The sequence below is a fragment of the Plutella xylostella genome, chromosome 12 (genome assembly GCF_932276165.1).
Source record: "Plutella xylostella chromosome 12, ilPluXylo3.1, whole genome shotgun sequence".
NCBI lineage: Eukaryota > Metazoa > Arthropoda > Insecta > Lepidoptera > Plutellidae > Plutella > Plutella xylostella.
In genome coordinates, this window is record NC_063992.1 from 7,863,001 (window position 1) to 7,888,154 (window position 25,154).

Sequence of the window (25,154 nt, forward strand, 5' to 3'; positions counted from 1 at the left end):
TGGGACGGCATTCCTCAGGAAACTGTCAAAAAGTTGATAAGGTCTATGAGAAACAGGCTGCAGGCTGTAATTAGGGCAAGAGGGGGCAATACAAAGTATTGATTTAAATAAATAAATTTTTATCTTAACATTTTTTGTTTAATTTGTATAATACGATACCCATACCCTTTTTTCCTAAATTCCCGTTTTTCCTACAATTGCGTTCAGACATCATTTATTTCAAAAATGATGAATGGATTTCAATAATAATGATATCAAATTAAAGCTGACATCTTAAGCTTTTAAATGACATATCATTTTTATTATTTCTATTCATAATTTTACTTGTATTAATGTATGTTTGCGCCGTCAAGGCTTGAGTCGATTTGGTTGCTCGCGAGTGTAGTTTACACTAGATACGTCAAAGTAATCTGTATGAAATTGTGCCCTTGCAATAATATTTATTTGAAAAATTTGTATAGTTCAATTGTTCAAACTGATAAAATTTCACCATGTGTGCATCGAGATTGGGTTACTAACAGATGTTGACTTAGATTTACAAAAAGCAAATCTGCTCCTGCAAGCCAATTTATAAGATTAGTACAAAACTTCCAGCAAAAGTGGTATACCTACTTAGTAAGCCGAGACTCAGGGGGTCATCCTGAACAAACTTTGCTCTACGACTTTTGGGCGAAAAAATATGCCACCCATATTTAAAAAATGTCACGCGAGCAACAAAGTTTTAGTACAATCTTATGTTGGACCAGTTATCTTAGAACAATAAAAAATTGAAAATTCGAATGCAAAAGAAAAATCTGCTCGACGAATTTGAAAAAAACTAGAACGTGGTTTGTCAAGGGCCATTCTCGTCACAGGGAATGCTGGCTGGAAAAAAAATGTAGCTTCATAAGGCACGGATTGTTGCGACGAACAGCCTGACAGAGGACACAATGATGAGTCTCGAGGATTCCCGCTTTGACTGAACAGGGGCCGTTCCAGTCCTAACTAGAACGGGATTAAAAAAAAAACTGTCAAAAGTAGAGCATTGCGTTCCCCCAAAAAAGATAGGACTTTAAATTGGCTAGTGTAGTACAGTAGAGTCAAAGGTTAAGTTATGAACCATGCAAACAAAAAAAGTTCTTGTAAATATTTTGATGAGTAGGTAGGACATATTTATTATATAAGTTTTTTTGTATTTTTTCCTTTGGTTAACAATATATCATAGAACTAAGAAGAATACGCCATTAATTTATATTGTTCCATTCCACTATTGTGAATTCGTGTACATATTTAATTTATGGAACACACGGGACATTCGCTAGTAGTACCTATCTATGTTTTATTTGTGTTCATTTCATAACGTGAGTTCAGCCAAGCGAATTACTAGATTAAACAGTTAAATATTTAAAGGAGCTAATGAGAATCACCCTTTACGCCCTCTATCACCTTGGATATGCATTGAAAAATAGCACATAAGACACTAGTGTTAGGTCCATATCGGCTTGTGTACCGAAAGTAGCAGCTTCTAAGACTTTTTGCTAGCACATAGGTCCCATTATGAAATTAATATCCTTTGTAATGATGAAACAAAGGAAGATTTCTTGAAGGAAATCTACAAAATAAAACTCTCTCCCTTTACTAAAAGAAAGTGCGGTTGGAAAAGTTTTTTTCTTATATTTTAGGGTGTTGAAAGAAGTCGTATTTATCAATTAAACAATAATGATTTTTTTAAAATTAACTGAATTAATTTAAAGCATTTGTTTTTAAAAAAATGCGCCGTGGTTAGTCACAATGTATCTAATGTTTCCAAACAAAAAGGGATTATAATATTTCCCCCCCTAGGACATTGTTCAAATATTAAATAGCCACAAACTGCAGACCTGTGTGGTATTGACACGACAAAATTTATAGCTGGGGGACCAATGAAGGGTCAGTTTAGTCAGACCCCGATGTATCTAAAGTAACTGCCTTGACATTTTCATTTGAGTGAAGTATACCACATATAAAAGCCCCGTATTAGACAGGATTTATAAAATCTATATTTGAAAAATTGAGAGACCATAAAAACTGTGGGAAAAATTATTGCAATGGAAAATTGCATCAATTTGAATAAATAAACGAGTCAACACCAACTTCCGATAACGCTTCGATTTTCAAAATTGACAGTTCGAAACAAAAACGTCTCGCCAGCCAGCCTATCGGAGTGAGTGGTCTATGGTCTATGATGGCTGTATCTGTGTTGTGTTCTTTGCAGCTCCGGCCGGGCGCGGGGGGGTGCGGCATGAATGGCGGGAGGCGCATCCCCACTCCTATGCCCCCTCCAAGAGGGGGGCACGCTGAAAGGTAAGGTCTTTGAAATTAGCGGTAAAGAGTTTTAATTTGACGTTGCATGTGGTTATTGCCGAGAATGTGCAGTTACATCATTATCTAGGCTGTTGCAATGGAGAGAGTCAATCTGAACAACTTAAATGTTCTACGACTCTTGTGAATAAAATAAAAAAAATGAGCTCTTTATATTAAAACGTCACGTGACTATGAAAGTTTCTGGTTGTGCAGAAGGTTTATTTTGCGAATTTCGAAAAGGCATATGGCACAATTTGTTCAGTTTTACCCCCTTTAGGCTATGTATATGTATATGTCGCAGGCAACTGGTTTAATCTCCTGTTTGATTGAACCACTAGCCCGTTCATTGGATGGCGCTATTCAGTTGTATGACTAAAGGACAACTCGTCAAGTCGTTGATTGTAACGTTCGACGTCTTGACTGAACGTCATTCAGCGAAGTCGTTGAATGGGATATAGTATATAGCAACTTTGCAATGTCTGGTTAGGGTGAACATCACCAGACAAGAGTCAACAAAAAGACTATGTTACAAAGCTCTTATCTCACAAATTAACTAAACAATAACAATAAACGTTCCTTCATATTGTTGTTCATAATTATCCAGTTTCGCCACTTTTTTTCTTTGAAACTATCCACCCGCGGCGTAATAATAGATAAATCCATGTTGTCACACTATTTTAACACAAATAACGCACTTTAAAGCTAATTTATTTGCAAAAAACTAACAATATAGGTGCTTTTTGTGTCAGCTGTTAGCTGTTAGACGCCATATTTGGTTTTATTCACCACCTGACTGATTTTAAGTCAGCTAACTAGTTGGACGTTTTGTGACGCTTGCATAATCAACGTTCGGCCTAGTCATACAACTGAACAGCGCCATCCAATGAACGGGCTAGTGGTTCAATCAAACATGAGATTAAACCAGTTGCCTGCGACATATATACCACTTTTGCAACCTTCTGTATGTAAATAAAAAGTAAAGAATGTGGAGCTTAGAAAAACATGATAACAGCGCCTTAAATACTATGAACTTTTACCGTCCACTTATGTTGTTTAACAAGGTATAGCGGATCATATCAAGTGTCTTGTATTTGGTTTCCCAGCTGAACGAGTAATTTTGAGTGATTAAACGATTCCATAAAAGTGCTCCGAGTTGTGTCGCCGCCGGAATCAGGGATACGGAAACCTTTAAAGGAGCAATAAAATATAAGCTGTCTCATGCTTTATCTGTCCCCGTTGCACGAGTCCGTTATCGACGTAGATAAACGTCACTATATCGCGATTCGCGATGCTGTGATTTGCTAATATTTAAAACATACTAATAATATTATTATACTATTTACTATTTTACACCTGGTATAGTAAGATCAATGAGTTAGGTAAGTCAGTTGTAGGCTTAAGGCTTATTCATAAGTTTATGAAACATAAAATATAAAACTTTCTTCATTATAATTTACTATCTGCTCATGAGAAGCGAACACGCTTTAACACTTTGCATTACAAGCTATGCAACAAGCTTTTAAGCTCTAAGCTAAGTTATTTGAGTAGGTATATTATTTAACTAAAGTAATTTGCTAAAATACTAACTAATGACCCTTATAAAATATAATATTTAATTATTTGTACTACTTTGGATTTTATTCATAAATAGGAGGACAACGTAACTTTGTATTACTACTCAAAATTGTATACTTACCACAGTCATGTGCATTATTAACATGTCATAAACATCTTCGTAGTAGGAGGAGGCGCATTTCTGCACCCGCTCTTCTTCAGTCTTAAATTAAGTGCTAATACAAAATAATTCATCTAATAAAGGGTTCGCATCAGTAAGCTTCATCAGGGACACCAAGTCGCGAGAACAACATAATCTGTCTTTAAAAGCTTGTCTTCCCATTCCACTGTGCAAGCCCAAATAAATTCACCTTTCACCAGCCAATAGTGGATTGTCTCTGGATCCTGCTTATAAATAGTGCTGCAGCCATAGAAGCATCCGGCCGAAGCTTTGATCTGGCCGTTTGGCGGCACGGAACACGATTTCACGAGCTTTCCAAGTTGCACGTGCGAAAAGCTCCTGTAAAGGAATCGTTTGTTGGCGGCTAACGAAATTAGACGCACTTGTTGTACATTTTGCATGGATGAATGTAGACTGCTGAAAACAGACTGATCATTTTACGTGGATGTTTTAAGCATCATAAATACAAGCAATACTGAAATTTCAATAAAGGACCAACTCTAAAATGAGAAATAAAATGACATTCGTCCTTGGTGATGGAAATTCATTGACCTGCCTTCGAAAAGTCTACTGCTGAAATTTCACACCGTGTAAGAGATCAAGCAACTTAATTCATTCATATCAAATCAAACAAGTAAACTTTTGATATAAGTAGGTAAATATAAACAAAAAACGCTATACTAAATAATTAAACTAATAACTTAAAGAACAAGAGGTTAAAGAGTAAAATAAAAAAGCATACAGTTTGCATGGACCCGGAAGCATACAAATGTTACAGAAGGTATTGAAAAACTTTTCAGTTTTATTTTATTCATTTCCGTGGCGCCCTCTTTTAGGCAGTCTTGAAACCACTTTCTACATTGTAGTACCAGTAACGGTTGCATGTGAATATACAACTATCCGCCTCACTTACCAGCTAGTTTCAGAGTATACGACTAGATGGCGCTGGTTGCAGCTACTGAAAACCTTTTCTGAGTTTTCTAAAACTTGAATGTTTTTTTAACAGGCTGTTAGCTATTTAATAATCCTAATCCTAAATAATATTATAAATGCGAAAGTAACTGTGTCTGTCTGTCTGTCTGTCTGTCTGTTACTCTTTCACGCCAAAACTACTGAACGGATTTGAATGAAATTTGGTATACATATGGTCTAGACCCTGAGAAAGAACATAGGCTACTTTTTATCCCGGAATTCCCACGGGAAAACTTTTTAAGGCGAAGCGAAGCTCGCGGGAACAGCTAGTGTATTTATATATTTAGGCCCTTTTCACAATGCCTAAGATAAAATACATGCTGTCAATGTCAAAAAAATAATACCAGAGAGTGAGAGCATGTACCTGTCTCACAGCGTACAGGTAGCCACTAACAAGACATTGTGAAACAGGGCCTTAGTATTTTAGGAAGATTTCATAAACTATTTTTTAAAAGAAACAATGCAATCTATCTAACTACTTGCTTAGTCTAGATTCTAGATTTATAAAATGTTCGAAAATCGTGTATATCACGTAATCTCCGAGACAGCGTTTGGTAAATTGTCTGTGAAGTTGATGTGACAAACATCCACGCGTGTACATCAAACCCAAAGGAAAGGTCTACTCCGGTTTCACGATTACTTTTTGTGCCCTCCTTAGACGGGCTGGAATGACTGTGGATTGGGAAGCTTTTATCAGTAAACTTCTCGATGGCAGATCAATGTCAAAATTTAGGTCATATCTGAAATCGTGATGTAGATATTTAAGTAAGTAATAATAATAATAAAATCAAACGCTAAAAACTCCCTGGCAGGTTACCTATTAGCTCAGAGTAGGTAGTTTGTATAGGTTAGGTAGTAGGTATCTAATTTTGGATACTTGGAGTAGGCCCTCAGAGCTGACTCGAATTTATTTTAGAGGCAATTTTCTTTCATTTCACCCGTTTGTATTCTGGTGATGTTAGTCCTTGAGACTAAAGCTGAGAAGTAGGTATAGCCTATTATGTAAGTACTTATAGGTACGTACATGGAATTCTGTATTATAATAAAACATAATTGCCTAAGGTGGTATACTGAAACACGTTTTTATAACATCCTGTATTATGTAAAGTTTAAATTATTAGGAGTTACTTGTCGGCTAAAGTTGGTATCTGATAAATATCAAAAAGGCATTGGACTTGGGATGGATGGTTTGGTAGCACATGTCTCTGCTACCAAACCATCAAACATATTTGTAGCAAACTCACTCTCAATGCGAATTTCCACCTGAAATTAGTGGCTTAACCTAGTACACCTAGCTAGCCGGCTAGACCTAGGTGCAATTTGTTAGTTCTGCCGCGAACGCCCCCTAGGTGCAGGAAATGAGCGCATTTGTCTTCTCGCCGCTAACTCACTACCAACTACCAAACGCAAACGAGGCGCGAAATAAAAATATTAGTACTGGGAAAGTTCAGTTTCGAATACTCAAATTTAGTAGCCGGTGTGACGGTGTGATGCCACTGTAAAAATACAAATACAGTGACAGGATGAGAAAGGTTGAAAACATTGTGTTATAGTTAAACCCTAGATAAGTCTCATCAATAGAGCCTAGGATCCCTAATCGGGGACATAGGGCTCGAAGACTAGATTAAGTAAGATATGAACTGGTCACACTGAAAATACAAAGATTACTGACGTTTATTTATTTATTTATTTATGCTTTTATTGCACAATTTACAAAAGTAGATGTACAATGAGGTGGACTTAATGCTAAGAGCATTCTCTACCAGTCAACCTGCAGGAGGTTCAGGAGCAGAAAGTAGGGAAGTGCAAAAAAATAACAAAAATCACAATGAATCAATGAATCTCACAAAAAAAAAACCTACACAAAATCTACCATAATTATACCTACATATATAAAATGTTATGTTACAACGATATTTTTCAGATAAACCAGTTAAACTTATGTAAACTTATTTTTAATCGGAATTTGGTACGATAACTTTTAATTTCGTTTCTTCACTTCAGACATCAGCTACTCTATAGATATAAGATAGGTAATGCCATAGAATAACAAGTACAGTAGTACTACATAGTACTCGTTATTCTATGGTACTGCGTTTTGTGTTGTGATTACAGATACCCCTGTGATTGACATTGAAATAATTAAAACCTACCTATAGTTGTGGGTCTACAGGCATTCCAGATATCTTAGGCACTTCACCGTTCTTTGCCTCTATTGTTCTTAACTTTCATGCCATTTTAATTAAATACCAACCTCTTACTCGCTATTCCCTTATCTTTGTTCACTGAATGCAGCCAAAATCCATTTATCTATCAACTTCTACTAGTTTTCCTAGCGGAGACTAAAACTCGAATACAGACTAAAAGCTGAATTATTTCATAAAGACTAGCAGTGCTATCTTACTGATATGGCAGAAACTCAAAGACAATGCAGGACGTAGTTATGCACTCAACAAACTATTGGGTAGTGGCAGTTAGCAGTGAGCTGATTTTTTTAAACATCTAATTTAGAATTTAATCATAATGTTAATTTTTTTAGTTGGTAATATTCTGATGGGCTGTTAAATGTACTTCAATATTCCTTTGTATGCGGCGTCATTAAGCTAAGACGTAGTATGGAGCTTTTGTCAATGGAACTTTTTCATTTTTCGCGAGTGGACTTTATGTGGGAAAATATAAAAAATATATATATTTTCAGGTCAACTCCCCGTCTCGTGGGGTCTGATGGCTCCTACAAGCTCAGCCCGTGTGAAGTGGAAGCTCTGAATGCTGTAAGTACCTACACCATGTCAAGTTATTCACTTTTAGGGTCATCATCAAATTTAGAACCAATCACGTCCCCACTGCTCTCCTTCCAATTCCAATAAAGGTAAACGTTAAATTTTTTGGTGCAAGTCACCCTTAGTAGTGACTTATACTAGAGCTGGTTATGCGTTTTTCTCCAGGAATTAGTATACTATAGTACCTAGTAATTAATGTTGGTAGTAACTACTAATACCATATTTGAATACTGTATATTGACCGTCTTGACTGCTTGGCATACATATTTGGTAAAACACATGCACTTTGTAATTGTAAGTTTCTAGTTCGTACTTCCGTTCTTTTCTTTTTTAGGAGAAATGCCTAAAGCGCAAAAACTAAATGGTCGTAGGCATCTCTAAGTTAACGTATTTTAATCACAGGGCTGCCAACGGGTTAAGTAGTAGGTACCTATCTAATACTAGGAGTAAATATAAGATAATACTGATAGAAGAAAATTAAAGATAATATAAGTTAATCTCTATACTACTGTAAATTCCAAATTCAGTATCTTCTGCAGGTACTTTTCAGAACTACTAAAACTACTACTACTACTATCTACTTATATGTAGATGCTACTTAAAATTTTGAAACGCATAGGTAATATGTATTTGTTTTAAAAAGTTAATTTTAATATAATTCAAAAATTGTCGCATAAACTGACTAGCAATATTTGCTCATCCATGGCAGTGACCAAAACTTTTTGTGCAGCGTAATGAGCTGTGCCAACGCCCCCGGTGTTGCCATACTCGCCATATCCGAAGTTCCCAACTCAGACAACGCGGCCCGGTGGCGCCACCTACCGTCTCCTTCCTAATTTGAGCACATTTGCTGATTCACCACGGCACTCGAGGGCTACCTCAGCTTGACAAAAAAGTACGAATAAATAAAATTATAAAATATGTAGGGACATCTCACACACGGCCATCCGACCCCAAACTAGGCAGGGCCTGTACGTGATATGGGTGTCGGACAGCTGATATATCTACACAAATACATAGATAGATACATGTTAAATATAAATATCAACACCTAAGACTCGAGTGCAAATATCTGTCTTTAAACAAATATCTGCCCCAGCCGGGAATCGAACCCGGGACTTTCGGCACAGCAATCAGGGCCACTAACTACGCTAGTCGACCAATCGAATAGAAGGTGTTTTGTAATTAGAAATTACAACGTTTAACATTAGGAGATAGACTCGTGGTTACCACAGATGCACTTAGAAACTTCTTGGTGTGTAAGGTAGAGTGACCCTCCTGTTTTTCCCTAATAAAGTAATATTGAAGTGATATTTTCTACTGTTTAAGATTTAAGTTTTCTTCCCCATTATTAAGGGCATGGGGTCATTGGATGATTCAGATACAAACTTACCGAAAAGGAATAAAACACTTTAAAAGTACAATAGGCTACAGTAGGTTCTTCAGCTTTACATTAGCTTTTTGTTATAAATACCTACAATAGATTCAAGAAAACCTGAATCAATAAAAAGAAAAATATGCCTATAGTTTAGGTGCACAATTTATTTAGTAATCTCATAGAATAAAACAATTCAAAATAACTTTTGTAAAATATCGCAACGTGGGTATGAGTATACACATACACACAGATAGGTAAAAATCTAATCGCACAGTCACAATAGGTAATATGCCTAATCTACCGTCTCCTCGTAGAAGGTAACTAACGACTTCTATTGTCTCCCTTCCACTGCCCTCCCCGTCCCTTCCCGTCTCAGTTCAAAACTGACGGAACATTTTAACATTTACAGATTTTAATATTATGAGGTGGGTGTTTTGGCCAGACTTCAGAATAGTTGTAAACTTTTAAATATAGGCATTCCATCTCTACAAAAATTCGAACCTACATACTTCGAATATAATCATATCCTAAATATATTATTATGTTGAAGTCTAATATTGATGGTACAGTCAACGTCAAAAGTAAGTATAAATGCTTAGCCAGTGTACTCTTTATTGGCTCATTAAAGCATCTTTTGTGCGGGTTTCTGGCGGAAATTGAGTCACGATTGAGGTTCAAATGGTGTCGGCTGCAGAGACCCACTCATTTATTAGCACGACTCAAAAGTAGGACTGAAAATGGTGACACTACCGGAACCTTATTCAGGGTGAGTGAGCGGTTTATACAGGGTGTTGCAAAAAGGGTAGGTATACTAAGCCGAAACCAGCATGTGCAGCATGCTTAGTATACCCTCTTTGCCAGTGGATTCTGGAAACGCTATTTTATTCATAAACTATCTACAGGTACAACTTTTCCGTTGCTAAGATATGTTTATAGAAGCTATACAAGGTGCATCATCAAACTTGACGTGATCAAAACATTTCAGCTCATCGACTGGTTGAAACCTCACGCTGGCAGGCTGTTCAATTCCCTGTGAATGTGAGCACATATAACACCCTCGTAATAAATAGAATCTAATAACATTTTAACAACTTGCGTGATTTGGTCCCTCACTTTGCCGATGCTAAATTTATTGTTAATAAAAAAAAGAGATTTTGATCAAATAAAAACGAAATAAAATCCCAAGTGCGGTAAAAGACTGGTCGTAATTTATGAATCCTGACCGAAATTTAACGACAAACTCCCAGTTCTATTGATATAAGTGGATGGAAAATGTCGCTAACATTGTCAGAAAACTAATTAGTAGGTGGGCAGTAAGTTTTTATGGGTTGGCACTTGGCAGGTTTTGCAGGTTGCTTTTTTACGGGTGCTGTAAAAATGGCAGTGAAACCTGGCTGAAATGTCTCTTTAATGTGCTTTTTGACGATTACTCATTTGCCGGGCGATTTTACTGTGTTTTGAATGATAACAGTGCTTTGCGGAGCTATTTTCTGGAGTATCCAGTATAATATAATAAAATATATAAATATAAACACTCATACCTTGTACTAATGTACTCCTTTGCGGGGTAGGCAGAGGTGCATTGCTGCACCCACTTTTCGGCAGTGTTTGTGTTAGTCCCAATGTAATAGGGGGCGGGCCTATTGCCATTTTACGGGCACATCCAAGACCCGAGAACAAATATCTGGGTTTAAACAAATATCTGCCCCAGCCGGGAAACGAACCCGGGACCTTCGGCTCAGTATTCAGGGTAACTAACCACTAAGCCATTCTGCCGTCTATCCAGTATAAGTACATATTATTAGCAAAAAATACATTATGGTAAGGAAATTACAACTGCTTCACAGTTTTTTTAAGTACAAATTGTTTTAAATTTCTGTAGTAGGTAGTCCGTTTGAAAATAGGCCATAATAATATTACATTTTAACATTGGATTGATACGAAAGAACGGTTGGTAAGTTATTTGTTATTCTGTTTGAAATATTGTTAAAAATAAAAATATCACCCCTTAAAATCTTTCAGTGGCGGATCTCTGTTAACTGCAATATAATGCAGGCAAAATGATAAATGAAACGAAAATATATTAAATATTTACGAAGATATTTACCGTGCTTCTTCAAATATATCTTCAGACTGGATTTATTCCCCTTACATAAACTTCCGATGCTATTTGAAATTCATTCTTCAAGAAACGTGTGATGTTATATATTACAATAATAGCTCAGGATATCAACTGTGGGTTATTCCCATCATCGCTATTAGCCTATCAGATGAAAATCCCCCGGTCATTGACTTATATATTACTAGCGTAAGGACAGGCCTAACCGCTCTAGAAAATGACCCCCTCGCGTTGGCCCTAAAACCTCATAAATCTGTCATAATTTGTATGAATTTAGGGCCAGCGCGCGGGTGCCATTTTCTTTTGACAAAACGTTCTGACGGGCGTATCCTTCCTTTTGAAATCATTGCCCCCGGTACTAACGTTATAATAAGAAAAAGGCTGGTACGGTGAATTTTTAACTAGGCTTAGTTATTTTATTAATACTCACTCACTCACTCACTCTCGATGGCTCGTTGACCCGAAGTGGATCTTGGCCTCCGCTACCAAAAGACGCCACTTCTCTCTGTTCTGCGCAAGTTCTCGCCAGTTGTCCGCTTTGAGCTCGCGCAGATCCTTCTCCACCTCATCTCTCCAGCGATACTTGGGGCGACCGACTGGCCTACGCCCAACGGGTCGCGCTTCGTATGCCATCCTAGCCGCCCGATCCTCTCCCATTCTTTCTACGTGCCCGAGCCAGCGGAGTCTTGCAGCTTTAGTCTCTCCAATTATGTTGGGCTCGGCCATTAGGTTTTCGAGTTCAGCATTTCTACGGATCCTCCAGGTGCCATCATCGCGTTTCGTGGGGCCAAAGAGCTTACGTAAGATTTTACGCTCTGTGACCAGGAGTTTATTCTGTTCACTTTGAGTCAACGTCCAAACTTCGCACCCGTACATAAGGATTGGCCTTACGACTGTTTTATAGATGCGCAGTTTTGTAGTTCTTGATAGAAGTTTGGACGTGAGTACTTTGTGGAGGGCAGCCGAGCATCTCAGCGCATTTTGGACCCTAACCTCGATCTCTCCTTCTCGGGTATTGGCATCCGTTATTGTACACCCTAGGTACTTAAACCTTGCGATACCCTTGTAGGTCGTATTTCCTACTTGGAGGTCTTTTCTTGGGTTGTTTGGGTCGTTGCGTCTTGTCATGTGGAGATACTCTGTCTTCTCCTGGCTTATTCTAAGCCCCACTTTGGTCGCCTCCTCTTCAAGGACTTGTGCCATCTTTACCACCTCTTCCTCAGTCTGACCGATTAGGGCAAGGTCATCAGCGTAGCCAATTACCTTGTGCTGTCCTCCTAGTGGGATGCCCACATCTAGCGCCAGTACTCTTTGGATGGTATGTTCGAGTACTAGGTTGAACAGCACGGGTGACAGCGCATCTCCTTGTTTCAGCCCAGTAATTACCTCGAACTCGTCCGTCAGTTCGTTGCCCACTTTCACCCGCATCTTGCTCTTTCTCGTAGCCACTTCGATCATTTGGACTAGTTTCTCAGGAATTCCATAATTCCTAAGGATGGTGTACAATGCCTTTTTATCAATACTGTCGTATGCCTTGGTGAAATCTACGAAAAGCGAGTGAATATCTTTTGCGTACTCCCACCTTTTCTCCATGAGTTGTTTTAAGAGAAAAAGTTGGTCAGTTGTGCTGCGATTTTGCCGGAACCCACACTGGTAGTCTCCTAATATTCCTTCAGCGTACAGTTCCAACCTTTTTAACAATACATACGACAGTATTTTGTAGGCAGTTGGGAGCAGGGCGATGCCGCGATAGTTGTTGCATTTCTTCCTGCTTCCTTTCTTATGTATTGGGCATAAAACGCCGACATTGAACTCCTCCGGTTGTTGCTCTTTATTCCAGATGTTGATGACGAGCTCATAGATGCGGGATTGTACAGCACCTCCTCCGTACTTCCAGAGTTCCCCGGGGACATCATCAACACCTGGGGCTTTGTTGTTTTTAAGCCTCATTATTGCCTGTCTTACTTCTTCAAAGCTCGGTGTAGGTATGTCTTCGCTATTGACGACTTCATGGTTCCGGATTGCGACATTCGGTTCTGGACAGTTGAGTAGGTTTTCGAAGTATTTTCTCCAAGTCTCTTTTATTGTCCCTGAGTCCATCACCAAGTTTCCACTTTCGTCTTCCAAGAACTGGGAGGTCGGTTGGTAACCCTTCTTAGTAGTCGTTACTTCTTGGTAGAATTTTCTAGTTTTGTTGGATCGAATGAGTAGCTCCATATTGCGTAAGATCATATCTAGATGTTTCCTTTTGGTCCTCCTGATAGTATTTCTGCAAGCAGTTCTGGCTTCCTCATACTGATCTTTCCATTTTTCATCTTGTTCTGCTAAGATTTTACACTTACGCCTTATTTCTACCACCCTGTCGCACTCTTCGGTCCACCACTTTCTACCTTTCTTTCGCTTTCTTCGGCCCAAAATTTGAAATGCGGTGTCTTTGACAGTGCTTTTAACTTTCTCCCACTGCTCGTTTACGTTACAATGCTGTATTTCTAAATGAGCGAATCTGTTAGACAGTTCCATCTGAAATTTGTGCCTGGTATTTTCATTTTTTAAAGCATCTGTATTTATCTTCAAAGTTTCTCCACTGAGTTTGCTTTTGGCGATATTTATTTTGGCTCTCATTTTTACCCCAACAAGGTAATGATCGCTATCGCAGTCGGGGCCTCTGAAAGATCTTACGTCCTCTATACTGTTTTTATGCCTGTCATCAATGAGAACGTGGTCAATTTGATTGACAGTATGACCATCGGGGGATTTCCAGGTGCCTTTGTGAATGTCTTTATGGGGAAACATACCATTGTTTTATTTTATTAATAGGAATATATAAAATGAACTTTGTTATAAATAATCCTAGCAAGTATTTTAGATTTACCAGTAAATGCTTTAAGGATTTACCTAGTGCATTTTTATACACTTATTATACTCAATAACGTTTCAAAACTATTTTCATTTCAATAAATATTTTAGTTTAAACTAATGCACAATTCAAGAATCAGTTTGGAAGGGCCTTTACTCACCGACGTTCATGATAAATTATGCACCCCTCGATTTAAAGATTATTCACACGTTGCATTAATGTTTCCCATTCCATATTTATTTTGCACACAAGAACCTGCCTGAAAAAATATAGACAACAGTTAGCTTACTACTACTGCAACAGCTATGATGAGGTATTAGCTAAATTGGTATTTAATAATAGAAAATATACTGAGGAACCCTGAGAATAGTAGTATAGTATATACGGTTTACAACTATCACAACAAATAATACATAATTATGACTGTAATCCCCGAAGGGGTAATCAGAGGTGATTTGCCAGCAAGCCACCCGCTTTTCATTCTACATTTATCTTTACTTGACAAAATAAAGAAATAATTTCTTTAAAGCATATATATTTTAAGTTTTGCCACAACTTTTTAAAAAGGGCGTGTAAAACCACAACCGCCAAACCGATCTTTCAAAACAAGCACCCAGGCTACGCGCAACAAATATTGTAACAGTCCCCCGTAACCCTTTGTCGGTAGTTCAGCTGAAACCAGACAGATGTCTCCCCCAATTAAAACGAACCTCGCAATCCGATCACAAAGAACATTCGAAACGCATCGAGCCACAGATCACAGGCGACTGGGCGTGTCAAAAAGCAAAACATCACACTATGGAGATCAAAGCGAATGAACCTGACAGAGGGTGTTCTAATAAGTGTTGTGCGTTCGTTGTTGCACCTAGATTATAAAGGGTGTGCTGCATCTGTGTCTGATCCGTCAGCGATGCGGTGGCGGGTTTGTGCTCACTGGACTGGCATCAGTTTCACTGGACCTTAATCTCGAACATAACACACATCGAATACACTGATAAATAGTTAGCTCTCCTCATATAATAATAATAATAATAATTAAGCTTTTAAGTATTGTGTACCAACTACTTTTAAGATGGCTCAGGAGTTTCTTGCCTCTGTTCTTCTCCTAAGACAGAAAGAGCCCCCTTTATCCGAACGGAGAGTAGTTTGTAAAAATTTAAGTTTATCAGAAAATTTTATACATATTTAGGTAAAGGATAAATAAATAGTAATAAATATTTGACTTTGACTGACAAGCAATGAAAAAGTTTCAGTCAGCTTTCGTCTTGCAAAATGCCGACACCAAGCGACCCCGGGACCTTCGGCCTACCAGTCAGGTTCACTAACCACTATACCATTCGGTCCTTGATTTGCGATAGTTTGGATAGATATTAATTTCATGTTAGTCACCAGTAGAGGCGATGCATTGTACCTACGAGCATGTTATTATGCCTTGTCTACCCAAAATTTGTGTAGTCAACATTCACAAGCTTTATTTTTGTAATACTAAAATTTAACATGCATGGATAATAGGTATAATTTAATGGTGTGGGTCAAATCTGCAAGTACGGTTCCATCTCAGTATCAGATCTCATGTTTATGATGATCTACGAAGGTTGTCACAGGACGAGAACACACGACGACAAATTAAATAACGTTTTGAAAATTCAACTGTAAAAGCTCCTTAATATTTATGTGAAAATAAAATGTGATGATACAGTTTTGTTGGCAGTTAATGTAGAAGACTGCTAACATTAAGATGATAATATGTAATGTAAGTAAAAATGTAAGTATTTAGATAAATTGTTGACTAGCAGTCGCTGATGCTATTGATGATAGAAATGATTGCAACTTTTCCATTTTCCATACCAGCACATGAGTGCTGATGACAATGCCTATTGAAAATTATAAACTCCTTGTCTACGTATTTCTATCGTTCTCATCCATTTCTCATCCCACAAACACCGACTAATATTTTACGATGACTCTCCCGCTTTCGTGTCAGAGGTTAACAAGCAGCATCTCAAAATCACACCGTATATGTGTAGACGGAATTAACATCCTGTACAGTGCTACACTACCAACATTTGCATCTTTACGTCGTCCCTAAATCTTACTTGGTAAGGGTCAAAATTGAGCTGTCGGTGTCGTGTTTTGCAGTGTACGAAATAGTTTACATTCATCTGTGTCAGTATGTAAATAGGGAGCTGTGAGCCTCATTGCACCAGCTCATTGGAATGCGCATTCTAAGATGAAAGCCGCTTTGTATTTGACTGAAAATATACAGTGGCTTCTGGTTTAAGAGGCCACACGGGGCCGGCTATGTAAGTTTAAACTCGTTTTCACACGGCAATCGCTGGACTTTGGCTGCTCTCCAGAGGAGAATTTGAAGACTGAATTATGTTCTCGGTTTTATTCTTTCAGCATGTCACTTGTGTAGAAGAACCTAAAATGCGACTTTCCCTCCAGTGCCCGACTTATTTGTCTAACCTTCATAGCTTTAAAACACAACTAAACAATACCTCGATGCACTTAACAAATAAATTAAGTATTACCTACAAAACAACTAGGTTTAAGCCAACTGTCGAAAATAAAATTTCAACAGTAAACCCGAAAGCTCCCCCTGTTGACGGACGCAGTCTACTTCCGTTTCCGGTTTCTGAAAATATGTTTTTTTTGTACCAGCAATATGTCAACATAAAATTTTGCCGCTGGCGTATTAATTGTTTATTGGGGAGTGAGTGCGGATGAGATCCGGCGAGATAGCCCACGGCTATTGTTTACCGTTAAAACATGCTTCATGTATTAAGCTGACTACCTAATTAATACTGTTTAATTATAATTAGTGATTTTGACTAAACAGGTCACTGCCTAATCTGATGCCGCGTATGAATAATCAATTACTGTTTTATAGTAACATTGGTTATTGAGTAGCAGATCATAATACAATATGGCAAGTAAGGTTCTGGACAACGACAGGACTTAAAAACAAACACTTTACAATTTCAATAGACCCGAGAATTTAATTCCGCAAATATAAGTATAAAAAACACAGTACATCATGTGCTCAAGGTATTGCCACCCCATTACCGACAATTGCAGATTATCTCTCTCTCGCCCTAATCCCCATATCCTCGGCATTCCTCCACATGGGTTCTCCGGAGATGAATGTAAATGTTTTTTATTTGATTTCGCGTCCAATTTATTCGCTCGTCGCCAGAAGCGGCTCGCCCCGCGAGATGACGAAATATTGCAGCGTGTCAGATGAGGGGCGGTTAGGACAGGGCCGGAGTTGGGAGCGAATAGCGGCTTGGGGGGGTTACTCTCTAAGACGAATAAAATAATAATTAAAAAAATTATAAAACCGACTTCAAAAAACCACTAAAATGTAAGAAATAATTTAAGGTTTACACAAATTCTACTCGTATGTGACAGTACAAATATACCTAAGCAGGAACTGTTCTTTTTTGATGTTGGTGCGGTGACAAAGTAATCTGAAGAAATATGGCTAACAAACTTAAAAGAAGCACGATGCACGATAGCTCTCGTTCCTTCGTTTTTCGTCAGTATAGAGTAACCCTCCTGGATCTTGGGAAAGATAAGATGCGTTCCTTTCAAGAAGTTTATTTTATGCAGGTTCGTATAAAATATTTTTCTAATAATTATGATAAGAATAACAAGTATTTCAAAGATTTATTAATTATCTATACCTACACCTACATCCTAGATACATATCCATGATCAATTAATAATTAAACTATATCCTAATTTATAACTTAGATAGTATTGAAGCAAGAAATGTGTATGAACAATAATTATTAACTTGTCTGTACTCCATTGCTATTACATACGACATTTAAGCAAACATGCTAAAAACCCACCCATAACAGATTTTATCAGTAGCTATAGACTTTGAAAGTTTGACAACTAAAATAAAGTTTCTAAATAAAAAAATCGTATCACAAGAGTGCCCTACGACTGCGGCCCTGAGTCCGCCCCTGCTGTTGGTAAATATCTCGACTCCACATGTTCACACACGTGCGCTACAACCCGCAGACCAATTAAGAGGTATTTACTTGAAAGAGATGAGTTTCAGAATAGATTCCACGCTATTTACCTCCCCGTTGCTTTGAAAATAAGTATTTGGTGTTTGTAATATCCTCAGGTAAATGTTTCGGAACGTATGAATTTATCTGGGGCAGCGACTGCGTTTTGAAAAAGGAAAAGGAATATTTGTAGAATATTTTTCGATTTATGTTTTAAATCTGTAAATTCCGGCAAACCTAATATTTTGGTGCTACTGAAATCGATAGAGCTGCTCAAAAGTCATCGTACACTTTAGACTTGGTTTTTATCTAAGTATCCATAAAAAGTTGAACCTAGACAGCCTAGTTACCAGCTCACGCATGTAATAAAGGGAAGGCGGCATGCAACTGGCTCGTTAGCTACATTTCACTGTTAATTGGGGTGCAGGTGTGTTGGCGCCCTTAATTTCTTCCCTCTTGCAGATTACGCCTTTGTGCGTCTCAGAAATGTCAGGGTATTTTTCAACGTCTCCCTTCACGGCTGTTTGAGCAATTCGCTTGTAGGGTTAAGGGATCATGTTTAGCTTAAACCTGTGTTAATGGTAATGTCAATAGGCATAATTTTAGCCAAAATTATAGTAAGTGTGAGTCCTAAGGCAAAGATTGGACAATCAGGGATAGTTTAAATAAATACTGCATCTTAACTTTGTTGGTGATTTTTTGTAAACGGAGTAGAATTGTATTTTACAGGAATTTTCAAGACCTAGAACATAATATGTAAGTTATTCATAAAACCAGAGACATCAACTCTTTTTTTGGCAACATCGTGTATAAACAAAGCTTTTTCTCATACGAATATCGCACACAATAACACATTTCTTGTATTCTGTTGGTTTTACAACTATACCCTGCGGGAAAACCACACTTGCGTCCTAAAGAATAAGCACCTACTTAAATTGCTTTAACGATTATGTCATTGCTACAAGTAAATCTGGTTGTAATGTGGTGGATCGTTACATTCTATCGTCTTGTTAAACATGATACTCGAGGGAAGTTAAACTCTTTTTTTCATACAATGAATACAGATTCATTACAGACACGTAGCACACACGCGTTTTTTTATTAAAATGTGTATTAAAGTGTGTGATAATGATAGTCAAAGTAGAAAAAGTCTTTTACTGTGATCACTAAATCTACTGACATATCAATCTAAAAATAAAAACGAACGACGAAGGGTTTCACCGAAAAAATCCATAAAGGCAAAAGCGATGTAAGCAATTAACTTTTCAATGAAAGCTGCAAAACTCGTAAATTAATAATGTACTCGCTCACCCAAAGCGTCATTAAAAAAAAAACGTCACGAAAATAGTAGGCTTTCCATCAAATATGGCGTAGCATACACCGTACCGTTGACATGAGGAAAAACGAATAAGTTTTCGCCGCACCACGCGAGTTTCGTTAACAATATCCGAACTTTTTTTGGTCAATCGAAAATCGAGGTAAGTTGGGCTTTTCCGAGCTGTTCCTCTCACAACGGCATTCTTATTTCTCGATTTCAGCTGGTATCAGTTTTGCAGGTATTTTCAGAAAGCATTTAGTAACTCTTAGTAAGGTAAACTTAAAAAGGTTTAGACAGAAAGAGCCCCCCCTTATCCGAACGGAGAGTAATTTGTAAAAATTGACGTTCATCAGAAAATTTTATATTTGTACGATGAATAAAAAATTTTGACTTTGACTTTGACTTTTGACTTTGTAACTGTTTAGGATGTCTTTGTGAAAACGGGCATTCATATGATATTACAATTGCTAGTGTTTGTATTTCAAATTATTGGAGGTATTTAACTTTGTCATGTGCAATTCTGGACTATGTGTAGAAGTATGGCATAACATACTTTTGATGAAGCATAAATATTTTTCATACGTTACTAGAAGTTCAGAATACATGTTCTTGCTGAAGCCTAAATAACAGTACAGTTCATAAAACAGTTCTTGTTAAAGCTCGCTTGCTTCTGGAAGTAAGAAATAATTTAATGTTTAGACCAATTCTTTGTGACATAGCAAATATACCTAAGCAGGTACTGTTCTTTTTTGAAGTTGGTGGTACATTCGAATTGAGAAACTCCTCCTTTTTTCGAAGTCGGTTAAAAATTAATAAATAGATATTTATTGTATTTGTTTCACTAGGAATAACCCAGATTGCGTGTCCGATGCCAAAACAAACCGGGGTGTTAACAGGCCCAATTATAATTGATATATTAATTGCCTCGCTGAGCTCCATTTGTGGACCAAAATGACAATATTATCACAGCGATTCATACGAGCCGAGCATTTTGGTTTCATTTCATGAGCTTTTCGTGCATGGTTATTTGTTTAACGCATTCAGGGGCGTAATTATTTTATTTGTTCACCTGTCGTCTTCATAGAACTTGCAAAGAGTTTGATACGGTCATTACGAGCTTCATGCACGGGGTTCTACTTCTTGTGTTAGACAGAAGCGTCTTGTAAACTGAAAGTTGGTAAACATTTACTGAAGTTAGTTTCCACCACAATATTATTAAGGCAAGCCTAAGACTGCTAAATCGGTCCAATAATGGTTCATAGCGTGAAACATTCAGTTGCAACAATATAAAATCATTACACTGACCGCTATAAAACACGATACGTGACCCCCCACAACAGATCGAATCGAATTTCATCTGCTATCATCTTGTAAGCGCATAGAGGAGATATAGTGCCGGCCATTATTCCCCGCCTGCCCACAAGGAAGCAGCATGTTGTGATGCTGCTAAATTAATTAGAATTGACATTTTGTTCTTATCTAAATTACATTATTTAAGGTACTTAATCCATATTTTCGCTTTTAGCGATAAGACCGCCATTTGTGCATCTCTGTTATTTAAGTTAGATTTAAGTTTTTTATGGTGTGCAAATAAAGATTATTGTATTGTATTGTATTGTATTTTAGCAAAGTTTTGGTTGGGCACAAACTTTGCTACGCATAAAGGTGAGTTGATAAATAAAGATTTAGAGATCAAACAAAGAAGTAATACTATAGCTTTTGCACTAATGAGACGTAAAAGATAGGCGAACACCTGTTCGACCTACCATACAAAGATGTATTATTTTCTGTTAAATATTTTTTACAATAGTAGAATATGCCCCTGCACGGCGGGTGTCGCGGGAAACTGTGTATTGTCCAACTCAGTAAGATTATTCTCTTCTTGCAGTGAGGGCCAGGAGTGGTTTGCTATTTTAATTTTCATCAATGGACTTATTATATTTTCTTATTTTTTACCGGCTTCAAAATAGGAGGACGTTTTCAATTCTTCTGTAAGTAGGAATGTTTTTATGGAGTCACTTCCAAGTTTTAAATTTTAAAAAATCTGAAAATATCAAGAACTCGATAAACTCCTTTAGCATATTATCATAGCGCCGTATTTATGGAGAATCACGATATAGTGACGATTATCTACGTCGATAACGACTCCGTGTAGCGGCAGCTGTAACTCTCGGTCCACTACTCCAATAAGGGTGCCCCTAGTTCCTAAACATATCCTATATTTGCGCTGTAACGAGTCGGTAATAAAATCTGCGCCCTCAACCCGCGGGGCGCGTCGTTTATAATCATTACGGAATTCGGGGGTCCAGCCACATTCGTCCCATTCCGCATTCGAGCCGGCCAAATTCGACACGAATTTCTAACTACTTTACTTTGAGATAAGGAAAAAAATACAAACGAAAATGAACCTTATCGAAGTTATGAAATTCGGGTCGAATGCGGAATGGGATGAATGTGGCTAGACCCGAATTCGGCTCGTGCAGTTAAGATTGAAGAAATGTTGACGGATTATCTGTGCAACGAGATTAATGGATGATGGCGGGCAAATTGTTGGGGTTCAAAACTTAAATTGTTTTATTTAGAAACTTATTTTGTACACGTGAAATATGTGTTTAGCACTGTACCTTATATGTATAGTACCTACATGTATGTAAAATACCGCGTCACAATATTTTGTAAATATAATTAAATATACGTACCTGTAATAACTGTAAAGAAGTTCCGATGGTTAAATAATGAATAAATTTAGATATAGAGAAGTATAATTGGCGACGGCCGAATGGCGTAGTGGTTAGTGACCCTGACTACTGAGCCGAAGGTCCCGGGTTCGATTCCCGGCTGGGACAGATATTTGTTTAAACACAGATATTTGTACTCGGGTCTTGGGTGTTGATATTTATATTTAGTATCTATCTATGTATTTGTGTAGATATATCAGCTGTCCGACACCCTTAACACAGGTTCTGCCTAGCTTGGGGTCGGATGGCCGTGTGTGAGATGTCCCCACATATTTATTATTTATATTTATATTTTAATTATAATATATAAGTACCTAGGTAATTACAAAAACTTCGATAGGAGTATGGATCAATTCATATTCTTATTGATAGATTATAGCAAGATAAGTTCTTGTTTCCATGCAGAAAAAAACCTTAATAAAAACGGCAAAACCCTTATAAAAAGTCCATAAAAGAGTTTATCTAACTTAGCTCAGCTAACTTTTATGAGTTCAGGATTTCATCTTGTATACGTAAAGGTCCCTACGTATCTTTTCCGAAACTACTTAAAATTCATAAAAAAAACTATCCAACCTAAGTTCTCATAAGATTTTATGCGAAAAACATTGAGTTTAGCTTCTGCATATTCTTTTCCGATATTTTCTTATCTTTAGCTCGTGCATATGTCGCAGGCAACTGGTTTAATCTCCTGTTTGATTGAACCACTAGCCCGTTCATTGGATGGCGCTGTTCAGTTGTATGACTAGGCCGAACGTTGATTGTACAAGCGTCACAAAACGTCCAACCAGTTAGCTGACTTAAAATCAGTCAGGTGGTTAATAAAACAAATATGGCGTCTAACAGCTAACAGCTGACTAGCTTTAAAGTGCGTTATTTGTGTTAAAATAGTGTGACAACATGGATTTACCTATTATTACGCCGCGGGCGGATAGTTTCAAAGAAAAAAAGTGGCGAAACTGGATAATTATGAACAACAATATGAAGGTACGTTTATTGTTATTGTTTAGTTAATTTGTGAGATAAGAGCTTTGTAACATAGTCTTTTTGTTGACTCTTGTCTGGTGATGTTCACCCTAACCAGACATTACAAAGTTGCTATACTATATCCCATTCAACGACTTCGCTGAATGACGTTCAGTCAAGACGTCGAACGTTACAATCAACGACTTGACGAGTTGTCCTTTAGTCATACAACTGAATAGCGCCATCCAATGAACGGGCTAGTGGTTCAATCAAACAGAAGATTAAACCAGTTGCCTGCGACACATACAAGGTAACTCTAAGTAGGATTTTTTTAGTTTTAACTAAGGGCTGAATTTTTCAGTGGTCAGATTTACGTTATCTGAGGAATAAAATTGTTGCTGTCACTGTCTAATACAAACATTGAGTCGCATCAGTATCATAATAATTCGACAGATAACTTTTATCTAGCTATTGAAAAATCAGCCCTAAAACAACTAAATATTGTCAAGCTTTCCATCTTTCAGAAATTTATTTACGCAATGTTGTGTTATTCCAAAAATCTCCAATATTAAAAAAAAGATTCAAACCGACTCCTCTCGGACATCCTTGCTTTGCTGACCTCTAACCACTGCGCCATTCAGCCATTCGACCAGATGGTCTAGTGCAGGTTTGATAGTTTGTGGAAAACTAAGTTTACGTTTTCTCGCATACTAAGTGGCGCCTCTAACGGAAACTATCATGAAACTTTTGACAGATAATGTATGCAGATGACAGAAGAAAACTTAAACTTCAAAGAATATTTATGTTCAGATAGGATCAAGTGTACTAAAACTTGACCCTATCTGAACATAAATATTCTTCCACCTAAAGGTTGCCTTGAAAAAATCGCTTTTAGTGATAAGACCGCCTTTTTTGTACCTATGTGTTTATATTTAAGCTTTGTATAATCTATTCTTGTGTACAAATAAAGAATATTCTATCTATCTATCTATCTAAACTTTTATAGTTTTCTAAAATAGCAAAACCTGTACTAGACGTACAGACACTAACCTTCACCGCCGCCGCCTCAGTCACCGCGTCAGCAACACATTAATTTTCAATCTAAAATAATCAAGTTAGAACACATTAAGGAGATGGATTAATAAATGTACGTACCGATGCGGTGGGGGAGCGATTGAGCCAAATACCTACGATGCCGTGTTGGCAGTAAGTCACCCTTATTTGGCAGGGTCCGTGCTCAAATCTGTGACTAAGAATTTGATTCGGTTCGAATTCGGCGTCTGCTCCTAAGTTTGTGTGAATATAACATAATAATACCTATATATTATTTTATTTATTTAATTATAAACACTTTATAAAGTTACCATAAAAAAAGAGAAGAACATCAAAAGAAAACTAACAATGTAAGTACAAAGGCCAATTTTGCCAAAAAGCCTTATTATCATCATATTCATTATACTTACTTAAACTACGTATATCCTTACATACTAATTTACTTAAAACCAGAGTACCCTATCCAACGTTCTTATCTCCGTCCATCCATAGGTTGTCTGGAAGAGATCGCTCGTAGCAATAAGACCGCCATTTGTACATTTTGTTAAATTAAGTTTGATCTGTAATATGTTTTTCTTTTTGATGATGAAAAAATAATTACTTATGTGAATTTTAGATCGTGTGACTAACTATTAAGTAATGTATAATTTCTCACCCTGTGTATTAGAAGGTAGGCTATTCGTCTTTGGCACCAAGGGCTCAGCAGTCGACAACTTCGCATTACGCTACGCTATGTTGCAATATAGGGAAAGTATAGTAACTTATTTTTTTTTAATCATTTAATAGTTTACATTATTGTTATTAAATAATGTGACTTAAACCTAGTAAAAGTTTATCTGCACATCTTATAAATTAGGTCCAAAAACATAGTTCGCCCGGTAGAGCTTCGATACT

General features: G+C 37.3%; 1 protein-coding gene across 1 annotated transcript in view; it reads left to right on the forward strand.

Annotated features, from left to right (window-relative positions):
* Positions 1-1,984: 1,984 nt before the first annotated feature.
* The window catches only part of LOC105384996 (kinesin-like protein CG14535), a 204,091-nt gene continuing 180,921 nt past the window's right edge, over positions 1,985-25,154 (forward strand). Inside the window, exons 1-2 of the mRNA XM_038118950.2 lie at positions 1,985-2,322; positions 7,728-7,800. Of these exons, the coding sequence (XP_037974878.2) occupies positions 2,201-2,322; positions 7,728-7,800 (195 nt within the window). The 5' untranslated portion in view covers positions 1,985-2,200. The remainder of the gene's footprint in view (positions 2,323-7,727; positions 7,801-25,154) is intronic.